The sequence below is a fragment of the Brachycentrus maculatus genome, unplaced genomic scaffold, assembly GCF_059751285.1.
Source record: "Brachycentrus maculatus isolate JH-2025_06_01 unplaced genomic scaffold, ASM5975128v1 h1tg000263l, whole genome shotgun sequence".
Taxonomy (NCBI): Eukaryota; Metazoa; Arthropoda; class Insecta; order Trichoptera; family Brachycentridae; genus Brachycentrus; species Brachycentrus maculatus.
Window position 1 is genome coordinate 655,380 of NW_028281014.1, and position 20,100 is coordinate 675,479.

At 34.2% G+C, this 20,100-nt stretch overlaps 1 protein-coding gene across 3 annotated transcripts in view; it reads left to right on the forward strand.

The window, feature by feature from the left end:
• Window positions 1–20,100, forward strand: part of spir (spire type actin nucleation factor) — a 196,809-nt gene that overhangs the window by 120,671 nt on the left and 56,038 nt on the right. For all 3 annotated transcript variants that reach the window (XM_088266201.1, XM_088266202.1, XM_088266203.1), the window contains exon 4: window positions 7,638–7,819. In XM_088266201.1, coding sequence (XP_088122327.1) covers window positions 7,638–7,819 — 182 coding nt within the window. The remainder of the gene's footprint in view (window positions 1–7,637; window positions 7,820–20,100) is intronic.

The following is a 20,100-nucleotide window of genomic DNA, read 5'->3' on the forward strand; positions in this document are numbered from 1 at the left end:
AGGAAAGAGGAAAGACCAAAGCTCAACTCAGATGACAATGTCGAGTTGAATATATCAAAATCCCCATGTTCATCGCTAACTAATTTTGATGAACGATAAATATAGGATCTTTGTTTAGAGTTTGTTCTTCTCGTTGTAAGCGCTAAGGTGTTAGTTGCCCTGGTGGTTCGACTCTCTTCTCCGTCTCATTCCTCAATACTGAGAGTTGTGACCCTTGTGGAAGCAATAACTTTTTTCCTGTTATCCCTTGACTGCGCTACACGTAGCGCTCCAACCACCAAGGTGCCTACTGCTGCCTTAACTTGATCGGTCCATCGTGTGGGGATCTTCCTCTCTCTTTTCTTCCCCTCCAGGCTACCGATCACAACCAGTCGTTCCAGGCTATCCTCATTGCTAAGCGCAACGTGTCCAAAAAACTGAAGAAATCCGTCGTGTACAGACATGCCAGAATCAAGCCATCCAAGTGAAGTTGTTCCTGGCGAATGGACTCGTTGAACACTATATACGTTTCAGCATTCCAGCGAATATGTTATAAGAAACACTAAAAATATTAACATATCGTAGTCGTACAGGAGAAAGTGACCAAGCGCATTTGTTTACAAAAACGTGATCATTGACTATTTGATATCTTTCTAGCTTAATATTGCCCTGAAAAATCCCAAAGCGATTTTAAACATGGAAGTTTAATATATTGACTTGTTAAAAATGACACACTGCATTGATGTTTATTTTCTCGCCAAACAAAAGTGACTCAAATGGCCCCCCTGAACTACAATATTTATATTTTGTTAGTTGGTCACTTTCTCCTGTACGACTACGATATATGCGTATAATTGAGTACATTTGCTATTTTACGACTTCCATCTGTTGCATGGTTTGGAGACATAATAGTACCATGCAAACAGGCGACAGTTGTGTAATAATTATTACGAAGGTTGGAGGCGTAATTATTAGCCGTAGTTTCCATCTACCATGTAATGATGTATTCGACAGCGAGTCGCAAAAATACACTGTTTAAATGTCACCTTCATGCCAGGAATGCTCTGATTTAATACGTTTGGTTAAATTAATGTCGTTATTGTTCTACGAGAGCGGTTGTCATTTGGAATGAAACGGATACTTCCTTTGCGGTTTTTGTCACGTAATCGTAACGAGAATTACATATTCGTTACAGTCGTTAGAAAATGCACGATTGAAATTTTAAATGATACATATTTTATCTTATTTCATATATTTTTTTCTTGCGAATAGCTTAAATATCCTTATTATTTTATTATCAAAAGAGCTTTTGAAGTATTGGAATTGCTATTTTAATGAAGTAGGTAGGTATATACAATAATTTGTAGACATTGGTGAACGAATTGAAGGAACAACTTCTTTAAAAGAAATCGATCCTTAATCGGTTTTAGGATTCGATAATTTTAAGCTTATCACGCCAATCAATCCACAAATTTAGTTAAGTATCGCCTATTTCTATGTCCTAATGTATTTGTCATGAAAAATAAAGCAGGAAAGAAATATAAACTGAGAAAAAGCAGCAAATACTATCCCGACCGGGTTATCGTAGAAGTAACAGTTACCCATAAAATTATTTTGTGAGTTTTGTTGCAAAATATTGCATTTTTAACAAAATTACTTACCATATTCTGTAAGTCATCAATAAATGTATCGTCAGTTATAAAGATTGATGTTTTCAAAAGTTACACAATATATAATTGCATTGATTTTTTCACAAATAGCGTAGAAGGGTGTTTATTTTAATATGAAAAAGGATTAAATGAACTTAACACTTATGTAATTATTTTGTATTTGCTTTAATAATAGCCACTAAGTGAGATAAATTATAATTATTTTATAGGCCTGTATTTTATCATAATTACTGTGCCCGTAGATAAATTTACACATGAATCGAAAGTGTTCAATCGTGTTACAACTCCGTTTTATATGTAGATTTAATTATTAGAATTAACCAATCTAGCCAAGCGCCATTCAGACTTATCTCGGTAAAAGTCCATAATAATTAGTAATCAGCATACCTAGTACCTAACTAGTGCCTACCCAGTACCTACCCAGTACAGGGTGGCGCAGAATTAATCACCGTATAGGAAGATGTTAATTTTTTTTAAATAGCGTAGTACGTCAATCAAATTTGATGTTTGTGAACTAGACAGCTGTAGTAAACAAACCAATTCAGGGTGGCGCAAAATTAATCATACAATTTAGTTTTTTTAATAACTTTTTATTCCAATGAAAAAAATTTTTTTAAACTTATTGAAATCTTATTTGGACTTTTACAATTGTTTCTATTAAATAGAAAATATAATATCCGTCAAGTGGCTGCAGCCAGTGTTGATACACATTTGTGCCCGTTTTATCAATCTGTTTGTATTCTGCAGCTGTGTTAATCACAAACGTCAAATATGATTGACGTACAACGCTATTTGCAAAAGTTATAATATCTTCCGATGGGGTGATAAATTTTGCGCCACCCTTCACTCACCCAGGCTCTATTCTAGTCGATGTGCTCCGCTATGGACGGACGCGCGTTTCAATTAACTAGTACTCACTGTAATTTCCTGCGCCACATTCTGCGAATGATTTGTCGTTTACTTCCTCGCCTAACAATAATAATAATACGGTTTAATAGTAATGAAATAGCCGGCATTATGTCGCGGGTCGCGGCGGGTTTTCCTTCGTGATTTATGTCGCTTATCGTGGACATGCCGTGATGTCAGCTTCCCTTCTATTTTGTAGCCGACACTTTTCGGAAGCGCCGCGAACATCCGATTCGGACGAGTCACCAAGCCTACCGTCCACAGGATGTTGACATCTTGTCGAGATGACATTGGAAGATGACCTAATCCTACATGTTAATCCTCTACAATTATTGTGATTTTTTGTAAAAGTCTGCGTAATCGGAGGGCATGTATGACAAGATGTATGGATGTGAAGGAGGCGAGGAGTATATGTCAAGACAGAAGAGTGTGGCGTTCCATCCTCTCTGCCCACCCCTGCGGGGAAACGGCATGATGGTAGTAGTAGTAGTAGCAGTTATTTCGTCATCTCAATTTTTGTAGGCAATTTTTTAAGGAAATTTAATATAATTCTTTGGATTTTTCGATTTCATTTAGAAAGGAGAATCAGGAGGCTATGTCAAATTATAGTTGTTTAAATGTGCTTCACTTAATTAAAGTTTTAAACAGTTTGAACTGTTTTCCCTTGCGAATTACACAAAACAGTTATATACATACTAGTACTCGTACGTTCTAGTAACCAGGGGCGTGCATCCCAAACAGTGCCTATCCTGACTTATACTTGACCCGCGTGACATATAAAAACGCAACCAGTACCTACCCTATCTTACTAAGTAGTACCTACCTAGCTTACCTTACTACCTACCTCTACTGCCTATTCTAATTAAATATCTGTGCACGCCACTGCTAGTAACGAATATTTTATCAGTACACTATACCTAAATTCGCCTGTAACTATACGCAAAATTTAAAATTTAATATGAACCCTTATTTTTATAGTTTGGCTATATCGGCTGTCCAAACTTAAAACACAGTAAGGGACATTTTTTTGTAGTACGTTTGTTTTGCATTTTTGGACTAAGTAGAATCTACTCAGTCCAAAACTGCAAAAAACCATGAATAATAATAATAAATCCCCTACCGCACCCCAATGGTGCATAGGGCACTGCTTCATATAAACGCAGTGTTATCTCGATCGATTACACATGAAGGAAAGGTGATCAGCCCTCCACTTCAGGTACCAGTCCAGTGTAATATTGAATAAATATTAGAGTGAAAAAATCACTTATATTTATTAAACCCCCCTGGGAATCGAACCCGGGACCTCCAGAACGGTAGGCGAGCATGCTGACCATTACACTACGGAGGCGGACAAAAAAAACATAAAAAACATACTACATAAAAAATTGTCCCTTACTGTGTTTTGAGTTTGGACAGCCGATATGCCTGATTTTTTCCGTTGTACAAAGTTACTCCATAGTCACTCGAGTAACAAAGTTTTATTCTGTGTAAGAATTATTTTGAGCTTAATCTATGATGGCATTTTATGCAGTTCAAGGAAGAGAGGAATGAAATTGTGTCGTTCTCCTATTATTTTCCTCTGCGCAATTATTAGAAATTGTTAAATCTCCGCGTGTAATTCCGTATCTCGGTCCGTCAGTCCGTAATGGGTAATGGAGAATACTCGCCTATTACATCTCGCGCCGTAATTCTGCGTAAACGAAATAATGCATTATGCCTTCGGATGAAATCTGAATGGAGCAGCATGTCGCCGATTGCATTCAGCAGCCGACATAACAATCAACAATCGTTCCGCGAAAGCGGCGGCGCGGAGCGCGGTGGATTGCAGACGAGTATCCGCAAACTGCGAGGAATATTACGATTATGTATCTCGCCTTGTATTTTGGAGCACGTAGAAGTAGAAAGCTTTGTATTGCTGCTTGTTGCGGTGAATCGGGAAAATGAACCACCGCACAACTTATTACCAAAGAAAAATATTACGAGTATAACATAATTTATGATGTATATGTGTGTGAGTGTATATATGTATATATATATATGTGTATATATATATATATATATATATATATATATATATATATATATATATATATATATATATATATGTCCGCCTCCGTAGTGTAATGGTCAGCACGCTCGGCTACCGTTCTGGAGGTCCCGGGTTCGATTCCCAAGGGGGGTAAAAATAAATATAAGTGATTTTTTCACTGTAATATTTATTCAATATTACCATGGGCTGGTACCTGAAGCGGAGGGCTGATCACCTTTCCTTCATAAGTAAAACGATCATGATAACACTGCGTTTATAAGACACAGTGCCCTATGCACCATTGGGGTGCGGATAAGGGTTTTATATATATATATATATATATATTATATATATATATATATATATATATATATATATATATATATATATATATGTATTTATATATTTTTATATATATATATATATATATATATATATATATATATATATATATATATATATATATATATATATATATATATTCTTCTTCTTCAATCCTTTATCCGCACTCCAGTGGTGCATAGGGCACTGCATATAGACTCAGCGTTATCTTGATCGATAACACACGAGGGAAAGGCGATCGGCCCTCCGCTTCAGGTACCAGTCCAGGGTGATATTGAATAAATATTAGAGTGAAAAATCACTTATATTTATTTGGCCCCGCCTGGGAATCGAACCCGGGACCTCCAGAATGGTAGCCGAGCGTGCTGACCATTACACTGTGGAGTTGGATAATGGTGATAATGCAGATTTGTGGATAAGTATTTGGACACACTCAAAATGATGTATATGTATGTACCTACCTATGTACCGAAATAAATTTATAATGACTGAAATCTGTAATAATGATTTACTTAATGACCCTCTATTTCAGTCGCTATCTTCATGATTATAATATTTTGTACTCCCAATATGTTACGTATTTATGTTTACTGTTATTTTATGGACACTTGTAATACCACGTTTCGGACGTGTGTTTTTTACGCCTGCGGACCGCTGGCGACGGGATTTGATAACTGATTTGATACTTATAATAAAGACCTCGAGAGATTGATATTAAGATTCATATAAAAAATATTAAATAATTCATCATTTTCTGACTTTGTAATAAGGCCTGCGCAGAAGGTAAAAATACCCTTCCCGTACTTAAGCATCAAACGACCGAACGGGTAGAAATAGCTTTCCCGTCCTTAGTGTGATATTATACATGGCACTGCTTTGAATTGATGTTTTGAACATTTTTTGTTTATTCTGTTTTCAAATTTCACAGATAAAACATTGTCTGATTTTTTAATGAAAATCGGTACTAATTTCCATTCTCATACAACTTTTCAGAAATGTATCTCTTCTCAAAAGCTAGTTAGTGGATGGAGGTACTTGGTTATTATAATTTTATGACACCGTTCTGTACTGGTATCATAGTGCTAACAATTGTAATTATTCCACTAGTTTAAGATATATGGGATGAATTCTGGGTAAATATCTAACTTTCTCATTCGCTAATAGCATTTTAATGTCAACCAGCGCACTTAGGGGTATTTCCAGTAATTAGATGCCTATAAATCGAATTCCTAAAATTTGTCCCCGACAAGGATAAATTAGTATTGAAAATATTGAATAGACACCGAATAATGAACGACCCTTTTCGTCATTCAGTACAAAACGTGGGCTGGTGTGTGTCAGTCAGAATTCGACTGTCGTTCTAAGTGTTCGCATACTTTTAAGGCATCCTTGAAAAATAAGTGAATAGGATATCCTTCAAAAAGTGAATATTTTTATTTTGTAGTTTGTTTGGAAAATAATTGTGATCGATTCGGCTATGATAGGTAAGCATTCAAATATCCGACAAGTTTTACGAAAATATATGGATAGTTAAATATATTTTAGTAAGTTTAAAATCATGGTCATTGTTTTTGTAGACAATTTGTTTTTTGTTTTTGTTTTCAACATGGTTTTTGTTATAGTTAGGGTATCCCCCCGTAGTTTTATCGATCGTTACTAAAAGTAGAGCGTTTCAAAGTTATAATTTACGAAACTATGTTTACGAAACGATGATGAAGTAGGATTTTACCAAATAAATTTTTTGTTACATCCAATTTTAAAGGAACAAAACAACTTTAGAAAATGTTGCTGTTTCTCGTATCTTCGTCCTGCATTTTTTAGTTTATACTTTGATTTTTGCGATCCATCACATCAGTAACGACGAAACCCTGCCACTGGTCAAATAAAATAAAATTATAAGTTCTTGTTTTATTGTAGAATATAATTTCCGCCTTTACTTTGGCCGTCTAATAAGCAGATATACCCTTATGTGCTTCGCTAAAACAACTGCGTTTTAAACGCCCCCGTGCAAGCAAAGGTACTCAACGCGTGTCCAGTAGATCTAACATTGTATGGATTAAAACTGCCAACTACTTGATATCAAATGAATGCCTCGGCTAATAACCGGCTTACTTCTTATTCTTGGACCACCTCATTAATAAACCTTTCCACTTGATCCTTTGTTGGTCGATTTTGACTTTGACATTTCGTATGTGTGCGGTTGAATTGTGGGCCGTACGGAATCCGAGAAAGTAGACGCATTTATACGATAACTTAAATAATTGTCTGAATGGTAATTATGGCCGTCTAGTGGATACTGCTTATTAATTTTACATTGATAACGGATACGTAAACACTACCCACTCGAACCTTTTTCAGACGTGAGCTTCCCAAATACGTAGTAAATTATATATTAACTTTACTTGCAATAAAACGTTATGGCGATTCTCTTCAATGCGCTACTTTATAGTTATGTTACATATTCAACTTCTTATTTTTTAGGCCAACAAGATTTTTACTTCATTTATAAGAAATAAAACTTATAGGACAAATCTTTTTAACATTCCGTGTAATGTTGTAAAGATGAAGCAAATAAAATTTACATTTTCTAAATCCAGTTTCTCAAAAGGTTGCCCAGCAATGCCCACCTGTGTTAATTATACATCTGTGTTTTTTTTCTCTCGATGTAATTTTGTTTCGTCTATTGACTGTTTCAAATTTCTTCCTTTCAGAGCTCAACGAGTCAGAGATGAAGGGTAGCGACGCGAGTGGAAGGGAGGGCGGCCTCGAGGGGTGTGGCGCGGGTGGGGCGGCGGAGACGGATGACGAGGGTATAGAGAGGGACTCTGGAGACGTCATGGACTACATGTCAAGTTCGCCCAGGCACTATTTCACCCTCACTCGTGTTGTCGAGGTAAGTGAATTCGATCACCTGATCCTGATTTTCATTTACTCGTGTTACTTTGTTTTTGACGACATAGATAAGGATTTTTTTTTAAATAATAGAAATATTTGTGTTTTTATTATTTACAAAAATTCTTCAATTTCAACCTATTTCTCTGAGCCTAAGCGGCTTTTTATTAGAAATAGGTGTCAAATTGTGGTAGAGTGGGCTCGAACCCAAACTCTGATTCAGGAGTCCACGACACTAACCATGGGACCACGACCCGATACATCAGATATACTTTGACCTTTGATTTAAATAAGGTATATTTTATGTAAAGTTTAACAACTAATTATTATTTTTCAAAGAATTACATTTATTTATAAATTCTAGCTGCATCGTTGTGACGAATGGTCATAATGATTTCATCGATGTATAAAAAATAAGCAAATTATCTACTGGGATGTCTTTTATGTGGATATTATTTTTTATATTCATAGTTTTCACCAGCTATAATGTTTTTTGTTGTTGTTTTATCGGATCAGATGTATATATTTTCAATTGGTTGAGCCAACTAACTCCATTGAGTCGCAAATAAATATCTATATATATATTTTTGGATGTTTATTTATTCAGTCAACAATTTTTCCATCCGTCATTATACCTAATGACGCTCAATATTTTCTCTGATACCGGGTTAAAGGTGAAGGCTCTTCAGTGTTCTGTGGAGCTTCATGGGTACATTAATCCATCATAAAAATTTCTTTATTCGTGGCAACAAAAGATCCGATATGCCGGGGCCGAAATGGAATTGAAAGTTGGCGCCGCGCCGGAAGGAATGTTAGAAAAATCGGCCTGCTTGTTACCGAAAACCGTTATTGTTGCCGTCGTTATTATTTTTATAGCAGAATAATGCGCTTCTGTCGCATTTGGTATTTTGCCTACGCACTTATACGACTAGTCGAAACACCTAAATGAGCACAAATATCAGATTAATCTCATTTTTGTATGTATGCCCCAATATCCCACTGAGATGTACCGGATTGGACATCGCAGACATCAGAAATGAAAGTATGATTATCTTTTGTGCGTAGAAACCATTTTTTCATAATATATCACCGTCGTATTAAAATCAAAACTCCAGTGGTGTTTGTTGGAATGCTGGCAATATTCAATGCCGCATTTGAATACGATTTATTTGTTTACTTTCTAACTGGTCCCTTTGGTAGTGGAAAATGTTATTATTGGCAGGCTTATTGCTAACAAGCAATACCATCTAAATTTGTATATATATATGTATATATTTATATTAATATAACTTTAAAATTATTCTCGGAGAATTTTCACATTTCATAGGCAATTTATTTTCGAATGAACTTTGTTCAGGTTTAATTACATATATCGTCGTTAATCGTATTATTTCAATTGAAATTCATTATCAATATCAAAAAATATTTTGTTTTTCACAAAAAAGATATGAGATTTATTTGTAAGTGTACAATATATGCATTTAATAAGTGTACAATACTATTAAAGGATCATTTATTATTTACTTTCTCCAACTCTCTGTGAATATACCAATACAAGTTCCAAAAATCAATTGGTAAGGATTTTAAAACACGGGCTGGATGGTGAAGTGTTTTACAGTGATCACCCTCCAAACTTTTATATTTCCTTCCTCTTTATTACTCCGTCTCTATGAGACATAGTTATTTTATTGTGGTTCCTAGATTTATTAATATGTACGTAAAAAAAAATATGTCCTTATATGATATTCCCGCCATACCTGTATGGTATACTTTTTATATCCTTATATTATATGCTGCTTCGAAAATGAAGATGCCTACGTATTACACGTTAGAAACGTCGGAAATGTTGTAAGAGATATCAATTTGACATTGCTGGAACATACTCAATCAAAATAGTGACATCTCCTGGACATGATTGCGAACCTTCCAGTTATGAAGCAGCTGACAAGTCCTGCTGCCGTCTCTGCATGGACTGCTGCCTTAGAAGGAGAGTCCTGCCTTAGAAGGAGAATCCTTTCATTCCGCTTCCCGTTTCTCCTTTGTGTGGGGACAGGAATGATGTTACATATACGTACTCGTGCAGTGTGCGGTGTACTAGTCCAATAAGTTTTTATTAACCGCCTTGCCTTCCAGTTAAACAATGCCGCATTCATTACTTGAGGGTATTTCTCTTGATAAGCTTAGTCCAAAGCTATTCTTACTTTTCAAGGATTCTATTTATTGATTGCTGTTTATAAAATACACTTAAGTATACATATAATATTTTTTACATCTCAACGAAGATGAAGAAGAATAAAAGTCTGGGTATTAACAGGGTTTATGACCTGTCAAAGGCTGGTTATGTGATCGCCTTACACACGTGCAACGTTCGCCAATTTTACCCATGATTGAACACCATACCACTCAAATATTAGGAACTCCTCGATATATGTATGAATCTCGTGAGACAGTACATTACTGATATAAGTATAATAAAATACTTAATATTTGCTTTTTTATTCGATTCTTTCTTTAAAATAAAACCATCGTTGATCGAAGTATAGGTGCCTATTTAGTTAGAAGAAACTAAAATCCACTAAATGATCTATAAACCTTGTGCATAATAAGTAAGGTAAATAATAAATGCAATTCCCATATAAACAAAAACATGGGGATAATATTTTTGCATTTGAAGGATTGTACATTTTTGGATTGTACATTTTTTTAATCGGCGGGTACGTATGAGATGCATGAACGTGGAAGAGGCGAATAATGTTTGCAAGGACATAGTGGTGTGGCGTTCTATTCTCTCTACCTATCCCTGCGGGGAAGTGGCGTGATGGTTAGTTAGTTTACATTTTTGGATTTTTACTCTAAAATGTACTTTTTTTGTTGTTGTCAAAACCCAACCAAGTACCAAAGGCAAGGCAAGACTTGTCGAGTTTTTAAATTAGAGCTTACGGCGTTTTCACTTTCCACAGTCGATATTGTGATAATTGAAACAATACATACTAAATGACTCACGTGTTTACGCATCTTATTATATTATCTCACCGGCCCATGTCCTCGTCGCTCTGTTCCGTCCACGTGCTGACAGCCGATGCGCCCGCATGCACTCGGTACATATTTGCATATCCTCATATTATTCAGTATGTTCCACCGGTCACTCGGAACATATTTGCATATCCTCATATGTGGAGTTCCTCACCAAAATGTAACATATCCAAAATTGGTCAAAAACATCATTTAAATACAAATCATTTCTGTTTAATGTATTCTATCGAAATCTTAACTGAAGTTAACTAAAGTGTTAAACCAATATGGAATAATTTAATTGCACCGAAACGTCACAATTTTACAATCTAGAATTCCTGATGTATTTGTCCCAACAAAACGTTTAATTTTTTTACCATTTTATTTTATTCAATATAGTTACAAATGTTTTTTTTAAAGTAATTTTAATTCATTTTCTAAACATTTCTACTTACAATCTTAAAATTAAAAACACAGTTCTCTCCAATAAAGAGACTGAGCTCTTGTGCTAGGAGAAGGACTCTTTATGTTTTTATGTTTGTTGGTAATACAATTTATTTCTATTCAAATTATTTTATATTTTTCGTTAATTTATTTTTTTTTGTGTTTTTTTTTCATTCATAGATAAACATCTATGAAATTCATTTAATTTATTTTTTAGTATTTTAAAGTCTTTATTTTTTTTATATCTGTAGGAAGGTTGTTGAAGATACATTTCCACCATACTTCTTACGTTCAATAGTTCGCAACAATATGTAACATTTTCCTTTACAAATAATTTATTGCCTGTGTGTTCAAAACAATCTAAATAAATAATTCAAAACGCTCTAAATAAATAAAAAAAATATTCAATTATAAATGAGCAGTTATTTTCATAGACGAAAACAATTTGTTAAGATGGTACTGTCCAAAACTTGTCGACAAAATGTCAGATGTTGATTAAGTCATTTTGCGGCGTGGTTGTATTGTGATGGGTGATTATCTATGAAGAAATTAAACTATTCTAGGGCGTTTTTAATAAAAAAAAAAACAGTTTCAAGTTGACCAAGAAGACAAAATATGTGACTGTTGAGAAGAAGATTACGCTCTGGGAGTTATTTTTTTTATTCTTATTTAATTTCTGTGTAAATTGTGTTTCAATTATAATAAACTTATTTCTATTTTTAATCTCTTCGAACCAAAAAGTGACATTTATTAGTAGATAAGTAGATATTGATCAAAAAGCAATATTTCCACAATGGTCCGATCAAAACGCTACATTACCAATCATGAAAGCTAAAAAAAAATCGATTAATGAAGTACCCAATAGTACTGTGCTTTTTTATGTCAATTTATCACCCCTTGTGGAATAAAACTTGTTTTAGACATCCATGAAATTAATCTTTTTCAAATTACTTAAAATCAAACTTAAAATTACTTATAATGGAAATGTTTTGGCGAGGTCCTCCACATATTATTTAGCCTGTTCCACCGGTAGCGTCCCTGTTTTTGCTCGCGATAAGCATTTCACAGTCAAGGCCAGCGGTGTAGAGCCGGTACATTTTGTTTACCTTTCCCATTGTTTTGTCATATGCCGGAATGGACGCTTTGCATTGTGGCTTGGCTGAATGTGGCCGACCGGGGGTGGCGAGTGGCTGCTCTCTGCGTAGGTACGAATAGATTAACGGACCATTTTTTGTCATTCGCGTGTGTGTTGACTTTATTTCACAAACAAAACAACCGACTTGAACTACAGATCGTTTCCTTAGTCGTATTAATTGATGATATGTTGTCTTCGGCTATTTTCGTATCGTGTTTCTACAAAATCACATCGATGACTGCACAGCCATCTTTTTGTCAAATGTCATTTTTATTTATTAATGTTTATTTTCTTATTTCGTTAGTTAGTTTACAATACATTTAAAAAAAAACCCTTATCCGCACTTAATGGTGCATAGGGCACTGCGTCATATAAACGCAGTGTTATCTTGATCGTTTACACATGAAGGAAAGGTGATCAGCCTTCCGCTTCAGGTACCAGTCCAGGGTAATATTGAATAAATATTACAGTGAAAAAATCACTTATATTTATTTTACCCCCCTTGGGAATCGAACCTGGGACCTCCAGAACGGTAGCCGAGCGTGCTGACCATTACACTACGGAGGCGGACATACAATACACATAATACAAATTATTTTTGTACACTTAATTTACATCATGTGTATTTACATCTTCTTACAATAGACAAAAAATTTCTTTTTCATGGGCACACTGCTAGATTTTTTTTGCAGATATATAGAACGATATCAATATTCTGAAATACATTTACGTATTATATATCCTTACACCAACTAGATAATTCTTATGATTTTTTTTTGAGCTGAGGAAATAATAAAGCAATATTTTTTACTTGTACGATTCATATCGATTCTTATTTTAAGGCTTTTTTATGATTTCTCAATTGGTACAGTAAACAAAAGAAATAGGATATTTCTTTTTGATTCAATAGAATTTCTTCCATTTACTGTCAAAGTTATTTTATTACAATAATGTTTTATTTTATTTTATTCTTTCGACTAAGTGTATGTAATCGATTTTCTATGTCAAACTATTGAGTGTTTTTAATCTTACGAGCATATAGCAAAATGCTCTTATTCATTGTGAATATGAACAATAAAAATTGAGCTTTTTTATTCGCCTTCCATTAAAGTATTAACAACCGGTTTTATTATTAATAATGATTTGATCCGATGCCCATCAAATTATAAGTACCTTATGGAATTATCTCGAGTAGGCATCGATATAACTATACATTTTTTTTTCTATTTACGTCAGCGTTTTAATAATTGTTTCGACCTTTATCTCTTTTAATTAATTTCCTGCGAACAATATGGATTTGGACGCGGTCCTATCCCGAGGCAATGGTCGACCTATCAGGTAAGCTGGATATAGATCATTCTGGTCACTATCAATTATTACATCCGCGGTGTTAAAAAAGCTCCCATGAAGTCATTATACTAACGAGTCGGCATCGTATTTGGTAGCAAGGGTGGGTGGACATATGAAGGACGAAATATCTTGTGTAGGTACTTTTGTGTTTATCCTCAGATATGCAAAAAAACGTTAATTTAACATACTCATATTTTTCAATGATAAATTGATAAATGTTCTAATTTGGATTGGTCTTGTTTAGTTGTGTCTTTATTTTAAATATATGTTCCGCTGATTTACACAGTTTGTAATTCATTTCAACATATACCATAATATACTCATTGGTAAATGGTAGGTAGTAATAGGAAACGAATTATACATATTTGTTTATAATCAAGTGTATTAGCACATGATGATCATCATTAGAGATGCACCGATTACTGGTCCAGTCGACTAACTGAGTACCGACTATTCAGCAAATTTGAGGAACCGACTAATTGGCCAACTGGTCTGATTAGTTGAATTTTCTTAAAAAGGCTCTTTTCTTAGCAAGGTATAAAAGGCGTAGGTAAAAAATCGTAAATTACCAGAACGAGCATAAAGCTATTTTTTGTTTCTAACTTTGGCTAAATATATGTAATAAAATATAAATGTATTTTTATAAAATGTAGGTAGTACCTTTTTTCTGGTTTATATTGCTAAGTAGACTAATTGTCGAGTATCACCTAGTACAGTATCCAGTTATCCAAATTATTTGGCTTTGCCGGCTTTAACCTAGTAATCGATACGTTTTTAGTTGATTCTTCATAATATTGTAAAAAAATATATTTAAAGCATTAGCTTTGTGGTAAGTAATTTTTAGTCAGTTTTTTTATAGTTCCAAATCATTTTTGACTGTGATGATTTTGTGCAGTGAACGCCTGTCACATTTTGCTTTTTCTAGTGGCGATGTTGCAAACACAATCAAAAGCTTTTATTGGTCTCTAGTGTATGTAGTACAATTCTGAATTCAATTTATCGTTATCTCGGATAGTCCTTTTCCGCTGAACCTGTTCTCAGGGACAGCTACTATTACAGTATGATACACGTATAAAAAGCTAAGAACAAACTAGCATTGCAGTATTTGGTTTGGGAAAAAATCGCATTGTTGTTGAAACAATAAATGATACCACGCAGAACATGACAGAATACATGCCATTTTAATATAAGACATGTCGTGTATATCAGAACACTTGCTTGTTAAAAAAAACACATAGTGATAAATATGGTTTTGTTGTAGTGGCCTTTGATCCATAAAACGGTTATATAAGCGGCAATCAAAATCCCAGAAACACATCAAGCAAAATCTAACATATACCACGTTTGGTCAAAGAAACTTTTACGCAATAAAGGTGCAAAACCTGCTTATATTATCCTAAAATAATTTAAAAATAAAACTTTTAATAAAAAAATAAAATGTGTTATAGAGCTATTGATAAAATTCGATAACGGGGGTTGATAGATTAAAAATAGATTGTGTCATTCGGTCATGTTTTCCACTCATGACTCATGAAATCCAGTAAGGACACATTATCGCTAATTTAATTGTAGATTTATTTATTTTCATTTGTCGTCTTGGCACTATATACGAGTATAATTTTTCATAAGAGAAAGCTCTTTCAATATGTTGTAGTTTTTTCTGTAATAATTGTTTATTTGTGTTTTATGGAAACTATTTTATGTAATAATTTTGTGAACTCTGAGAACGGATAATAATTAATTCCGAAGTTACGGAAAATGTTAATTATGTACACATCAGAATTTTTGAGAACATTATTGGCATCGGTGAGCTTCATAATAGTCTAGTCAGCCAATGTTTTAACGCATGGAGTATTACTAATTACCTGTAGGTTTGGTAAGTTTTTCACCCACTTTTTATATCACTTTTGGAGATTACATACACAGCATACCGTATGTGAAGTGTGGTTACGTTAAATTATGAAACGAAGTCAAGTTCGCTTACAGGTTCGATACAAAATCTCCGTTCTATTATATTCTGTCGAGTTATCTGAATGAAATTATAATTTTGCGGTGATTGACATTGAGCGTGTAAAAATGTCAAAATTAATTTCGTTAACATTGAAACAACGCCCGCAGACGTGTACATCTGATTTAAAATTAGCGTTTGTAACCGGTAATGTTTCGGTGATTTCATTTCCTATGTACCGATTCATTTACAAAAGAACTGGTTAGATGATTGTTTTTGTCTGGATAATAATAGCGCACTCCGAATGTTAATTATCGTTTGATTAAAATAAATGTCCGTAGCGCCTACTTCAGGTCGCGATCTCGGAAATTTATTGAAATTAGTGCACAAATTAGCGAAATGAAATACAGTGTATAAAGCTTTCACCCTAGTTTTTTGTTGTTGTTATTCCGCGAGCTTCGTCCACTTTCTTAAAAATCCGCTATCCTTTCTCTCGCAATGGAGCAATCGTTGCACTACATCGTCATTAAAATGGTTCTGCAGTTGACAGATTTATGAGATAATTTTAGTTTTAAGTGGTTTTACGTATAAACCAATCAACGGATAATTTCATATACACAGTTCGCATAGTTGTGGTATTTTGCTCTTGGCTGTTTAAATTTCGTTATGTGGTGAATGCACACAAGTTTAATTATAATATACTCAAGCATGAACGATTATTTTTCTCCTTTAAAATAAATCGAACTTTAAGCAATATACATATACAACTTTCTATATTATACTGCGTTTTTCACCCATTGGGATCGAATTTTGTAAAATCCTTCCTTAATGGGTGCTTACGTCATAAAAACAAATACGTCATAGAAGTCTTTGTGGCAAACTGATTTATGCGCATTGGTCAGTTCGAATAGCCGAATGAGTTGATATTTCCAATCCTCATGAATCAAGATAACCTTGTTTGTGATGGATCAAAGACTACCTTTACTGCTCGTTGGGTCAAACATTTCTGCTATCAGCATGATTTTAACCGACGATTCCACTCCGCGTTCCAAGTTCTGCCACATTATCAGCTCTTGAACCTGTATCAAATCACATGACATATTCTGACCGAGTGTTTAGATATCTATGCCTATAAAAGGTGCAACAAAATGTCCCAGCAGCATCGTATATTTGGTCAATGGGTGTTAACTGTTGATAAATCTAAAGACGGATATTTGCTAAATCAATACCGTATGCAAAACATGCCAAAATTTCTTGATTCTTGAAAAATAATGGATGAGGTAGAAGTAAGAGCTTTTTTGTAATAGTGGAAACATGCACACTATTAAACATTTTTAATTATTGATTTACCTTTTTAAAAGAAAATTATGCTTAACTGACGAGGTATAATTTAATGACACTGAACTTTTTCTATAGTGTAGTTTGTAACTAGTTCTAAAAAAGTCTACTTACTAATCCATTAACCATTGCTTAGGTAACATGTGAAGCTTAACACGCCATTCTATAAATTTGAAATTAAATATAAAATTATTTAAAAAATAAAAACATCTTGATATGTTTGCTAAAATACGACCTATGGTCGATATTTTGAACCGAGCGAAATTGGGTTATTTCATAATTTTATTATATTTTTATTAAAAATATTTTTCTGAGATATTTAGATTTTACTAACAAAAGACTAAAGGTGGCTGGATAACCTGTACAAGTGCATGTTTTGATTCTCTCCGTTCGCGGTTGTCGAGTTTTCCTGTCATCTTTCTCTCGACTAGTTTCTTGGCCATTTCCCTCCGAGATCGAGTAACAATGTAATCGATATGTCACACTATTCGCATATAATTAATGACACAACTGCTCACTCTGTGGGCGATGATTTATTCCCAAGGGTATTATGTAACGTGACTAAAATTGGAAAACAGAAATAGACGGCTGAATCGATTTGCAAGTGCAATAGTAGTGCGCTACATCATCCGGGATGGAATCTCAACCTATTTAGGAAATTGTTCTCTCATCTCTCCAAATGAATATGGACATCAAAATCCAATCCATGTTTGTCGATATTCTCGCTCGATGAGCAGGTATCATTCATATGTATCGCAGATTTTTTGAAATTTGTGTCTGATTTATTTATAAGCTACATGAGCTCAATTTCGTATGTATTATATGTAGTTGTGAACGAGTACTCTTAATTTGTTTATTTTCTAAGTAGGTATGTGAGTTTATCATCTGTCACGATGATTTCCATGGGAAAAAACTGTATTTAGAATTATTCACGCCCGTGCGAAGGCGAAAAGTCATGTTGTCAGAAAAAAATGAACGCACGATATTTCAAATAGGAACTAATCGTGGAACATACACACCTTTTTGTGTTTGTCAATAAATAAAAAATAAAGACATTTACCTATGTATTGACATAATTTTACGCAGTTTATAAATGTAAAAATAGAGTGGACATATGAAAGTTCATTCTGCTCCAGGAAACTTTAGTGAAAACAGATAAATATTTAGTAATTGCTTCGATTAAAGTACATACGAAGTGTAAGTTAAATTACTAGTACTGTGTACATAATATTTTGGTATACTGTTATTATAATAATTGTCCACACAGTCGTATGAAAGGTGCTTTCGTTAAACAATAATCATCCACACCGGCAACGGTAAATACCTGGTGCAATGTATTTTTTGTTTTATAACTTAATATTTTTTGCCTGCTCACTTCGCGTGTTCGAAATCGCTAGCAAAAAATCTTGTGTGTGGCAATTGAGATGAAATTATAGGAGGAACCATACATTTTAACTTCAGAGTGTGAGGCCATACCGTTTATTTTCAATTGTCTGTCTTAATGTGCAGCAATTTGATCCGCGCCATTTTATAGAACGCAAGATGGACGATACGCATCTGCTGTACAAGGTGCACTCGATTGTGTTTAGGCACCGGAGGAAAACGTATCGATTCCTTTCGAGGAAGAGATAACTCCGATTTCTAAATCTCGACGACTTGCGAAAGAGTTTGCTTTGTTTTCTTATTTCAGGCTAATATATGCGCATTTCACTTTTTGCACAGATTAGAGACAAGGGCGTTACTTCCATATAGGCAGAAAAGCAGTGCCCATCTTAACTTATCCGCGTGACATATAAAACCGTAACCAGTACTTACCTTACCCTACTAAGTAGTACCAGCTTACCTTACTTCCTACCCTAGTAAGTATCACCTAGCTTACCTTACTACCAACCTCTACTACCTACCCTTATTAATTCTTTGTGTATGCCTCTAATTAGAAAGAAGAACACGGGGGGTTATGACTCCATATCGATTACGTAAATCGCTAGTTTTCCTAGAAATCCGCGGACGATGAATCGAATCGGCTTATTTATGATTACGCGTATTGGGTAACGTACCTCAGATTGTCAATAAATCAATTGTAATTGTATTTATTCTAGTATTAATGCACCCACGGCTATTACGAGACACTACTCCTTCGCATTTCTGTATAGGTCCTCGTTCACTTTGCGCATTTGACGCCCCGCAAGAACAGGTATGGCGGCTACCGCGTTCGCGGAGTTATTATTTATCAATATTATTATTCCTGGCTTTTCAGTGTGCGAGATAAGCGCGAACGTGAGCAATTTCCAGCGCTTTAAATTAAAATGAAAGCATCTAGATACAATCGAACTGCACTCGTTCCAACGGAATCCGTAGTAAGAAAATTCGAGGACATAGTATTACTTTTATCAATTGATTAATATTCAAAGCCATTTAAAGTTTTTGTTTCCCAATACTTTCGATATCCTCAGATCAACGTTATCTATGTTTATTATTGTGGATCCCCATACTTTCGATTTGTGACTGTCTTTAAGGACATTGCCATGAGTTTGTTTCAGCACACCCATTATGCTAATAACGTTTCGGAATTAAGTTTTCAAGGATATTTCGTAGAGTAATGCACCCATTCTCTAAATCGGTAACATGATGTGTTGTAATCGATTGTTCGTTTTGACATCGTGTGCGGTGAATTATTGTTTTGTAAGATTTCTGACATCTGCGTGTATTTTTTTAACTAATCGCTTTTTAATCACCATGTAATAATATTTATTACCAAATATAATAATATCTACTTAAATTATTACCAGGGAATTGATTTAAGTTGGAAATTTTACTAATAGTATTGTTTACATGCCTTAACTCTTTGGCTAATCTGTTAAGTAGGTAATAAATATACATTTTTCATAATTTTTATTTTTATTTTTATTTTTCTTACTTCATTACTTTTAATTGTTACTTCCCTTTTTTTTACCACCAAATTACTATTGTTTATATATGTGTTTAACCTGCACCTTTATTGTTTCTGTAAGCTTGTTGTGTTCCCATGTAATTGATGAAAAACATCAAAACTATC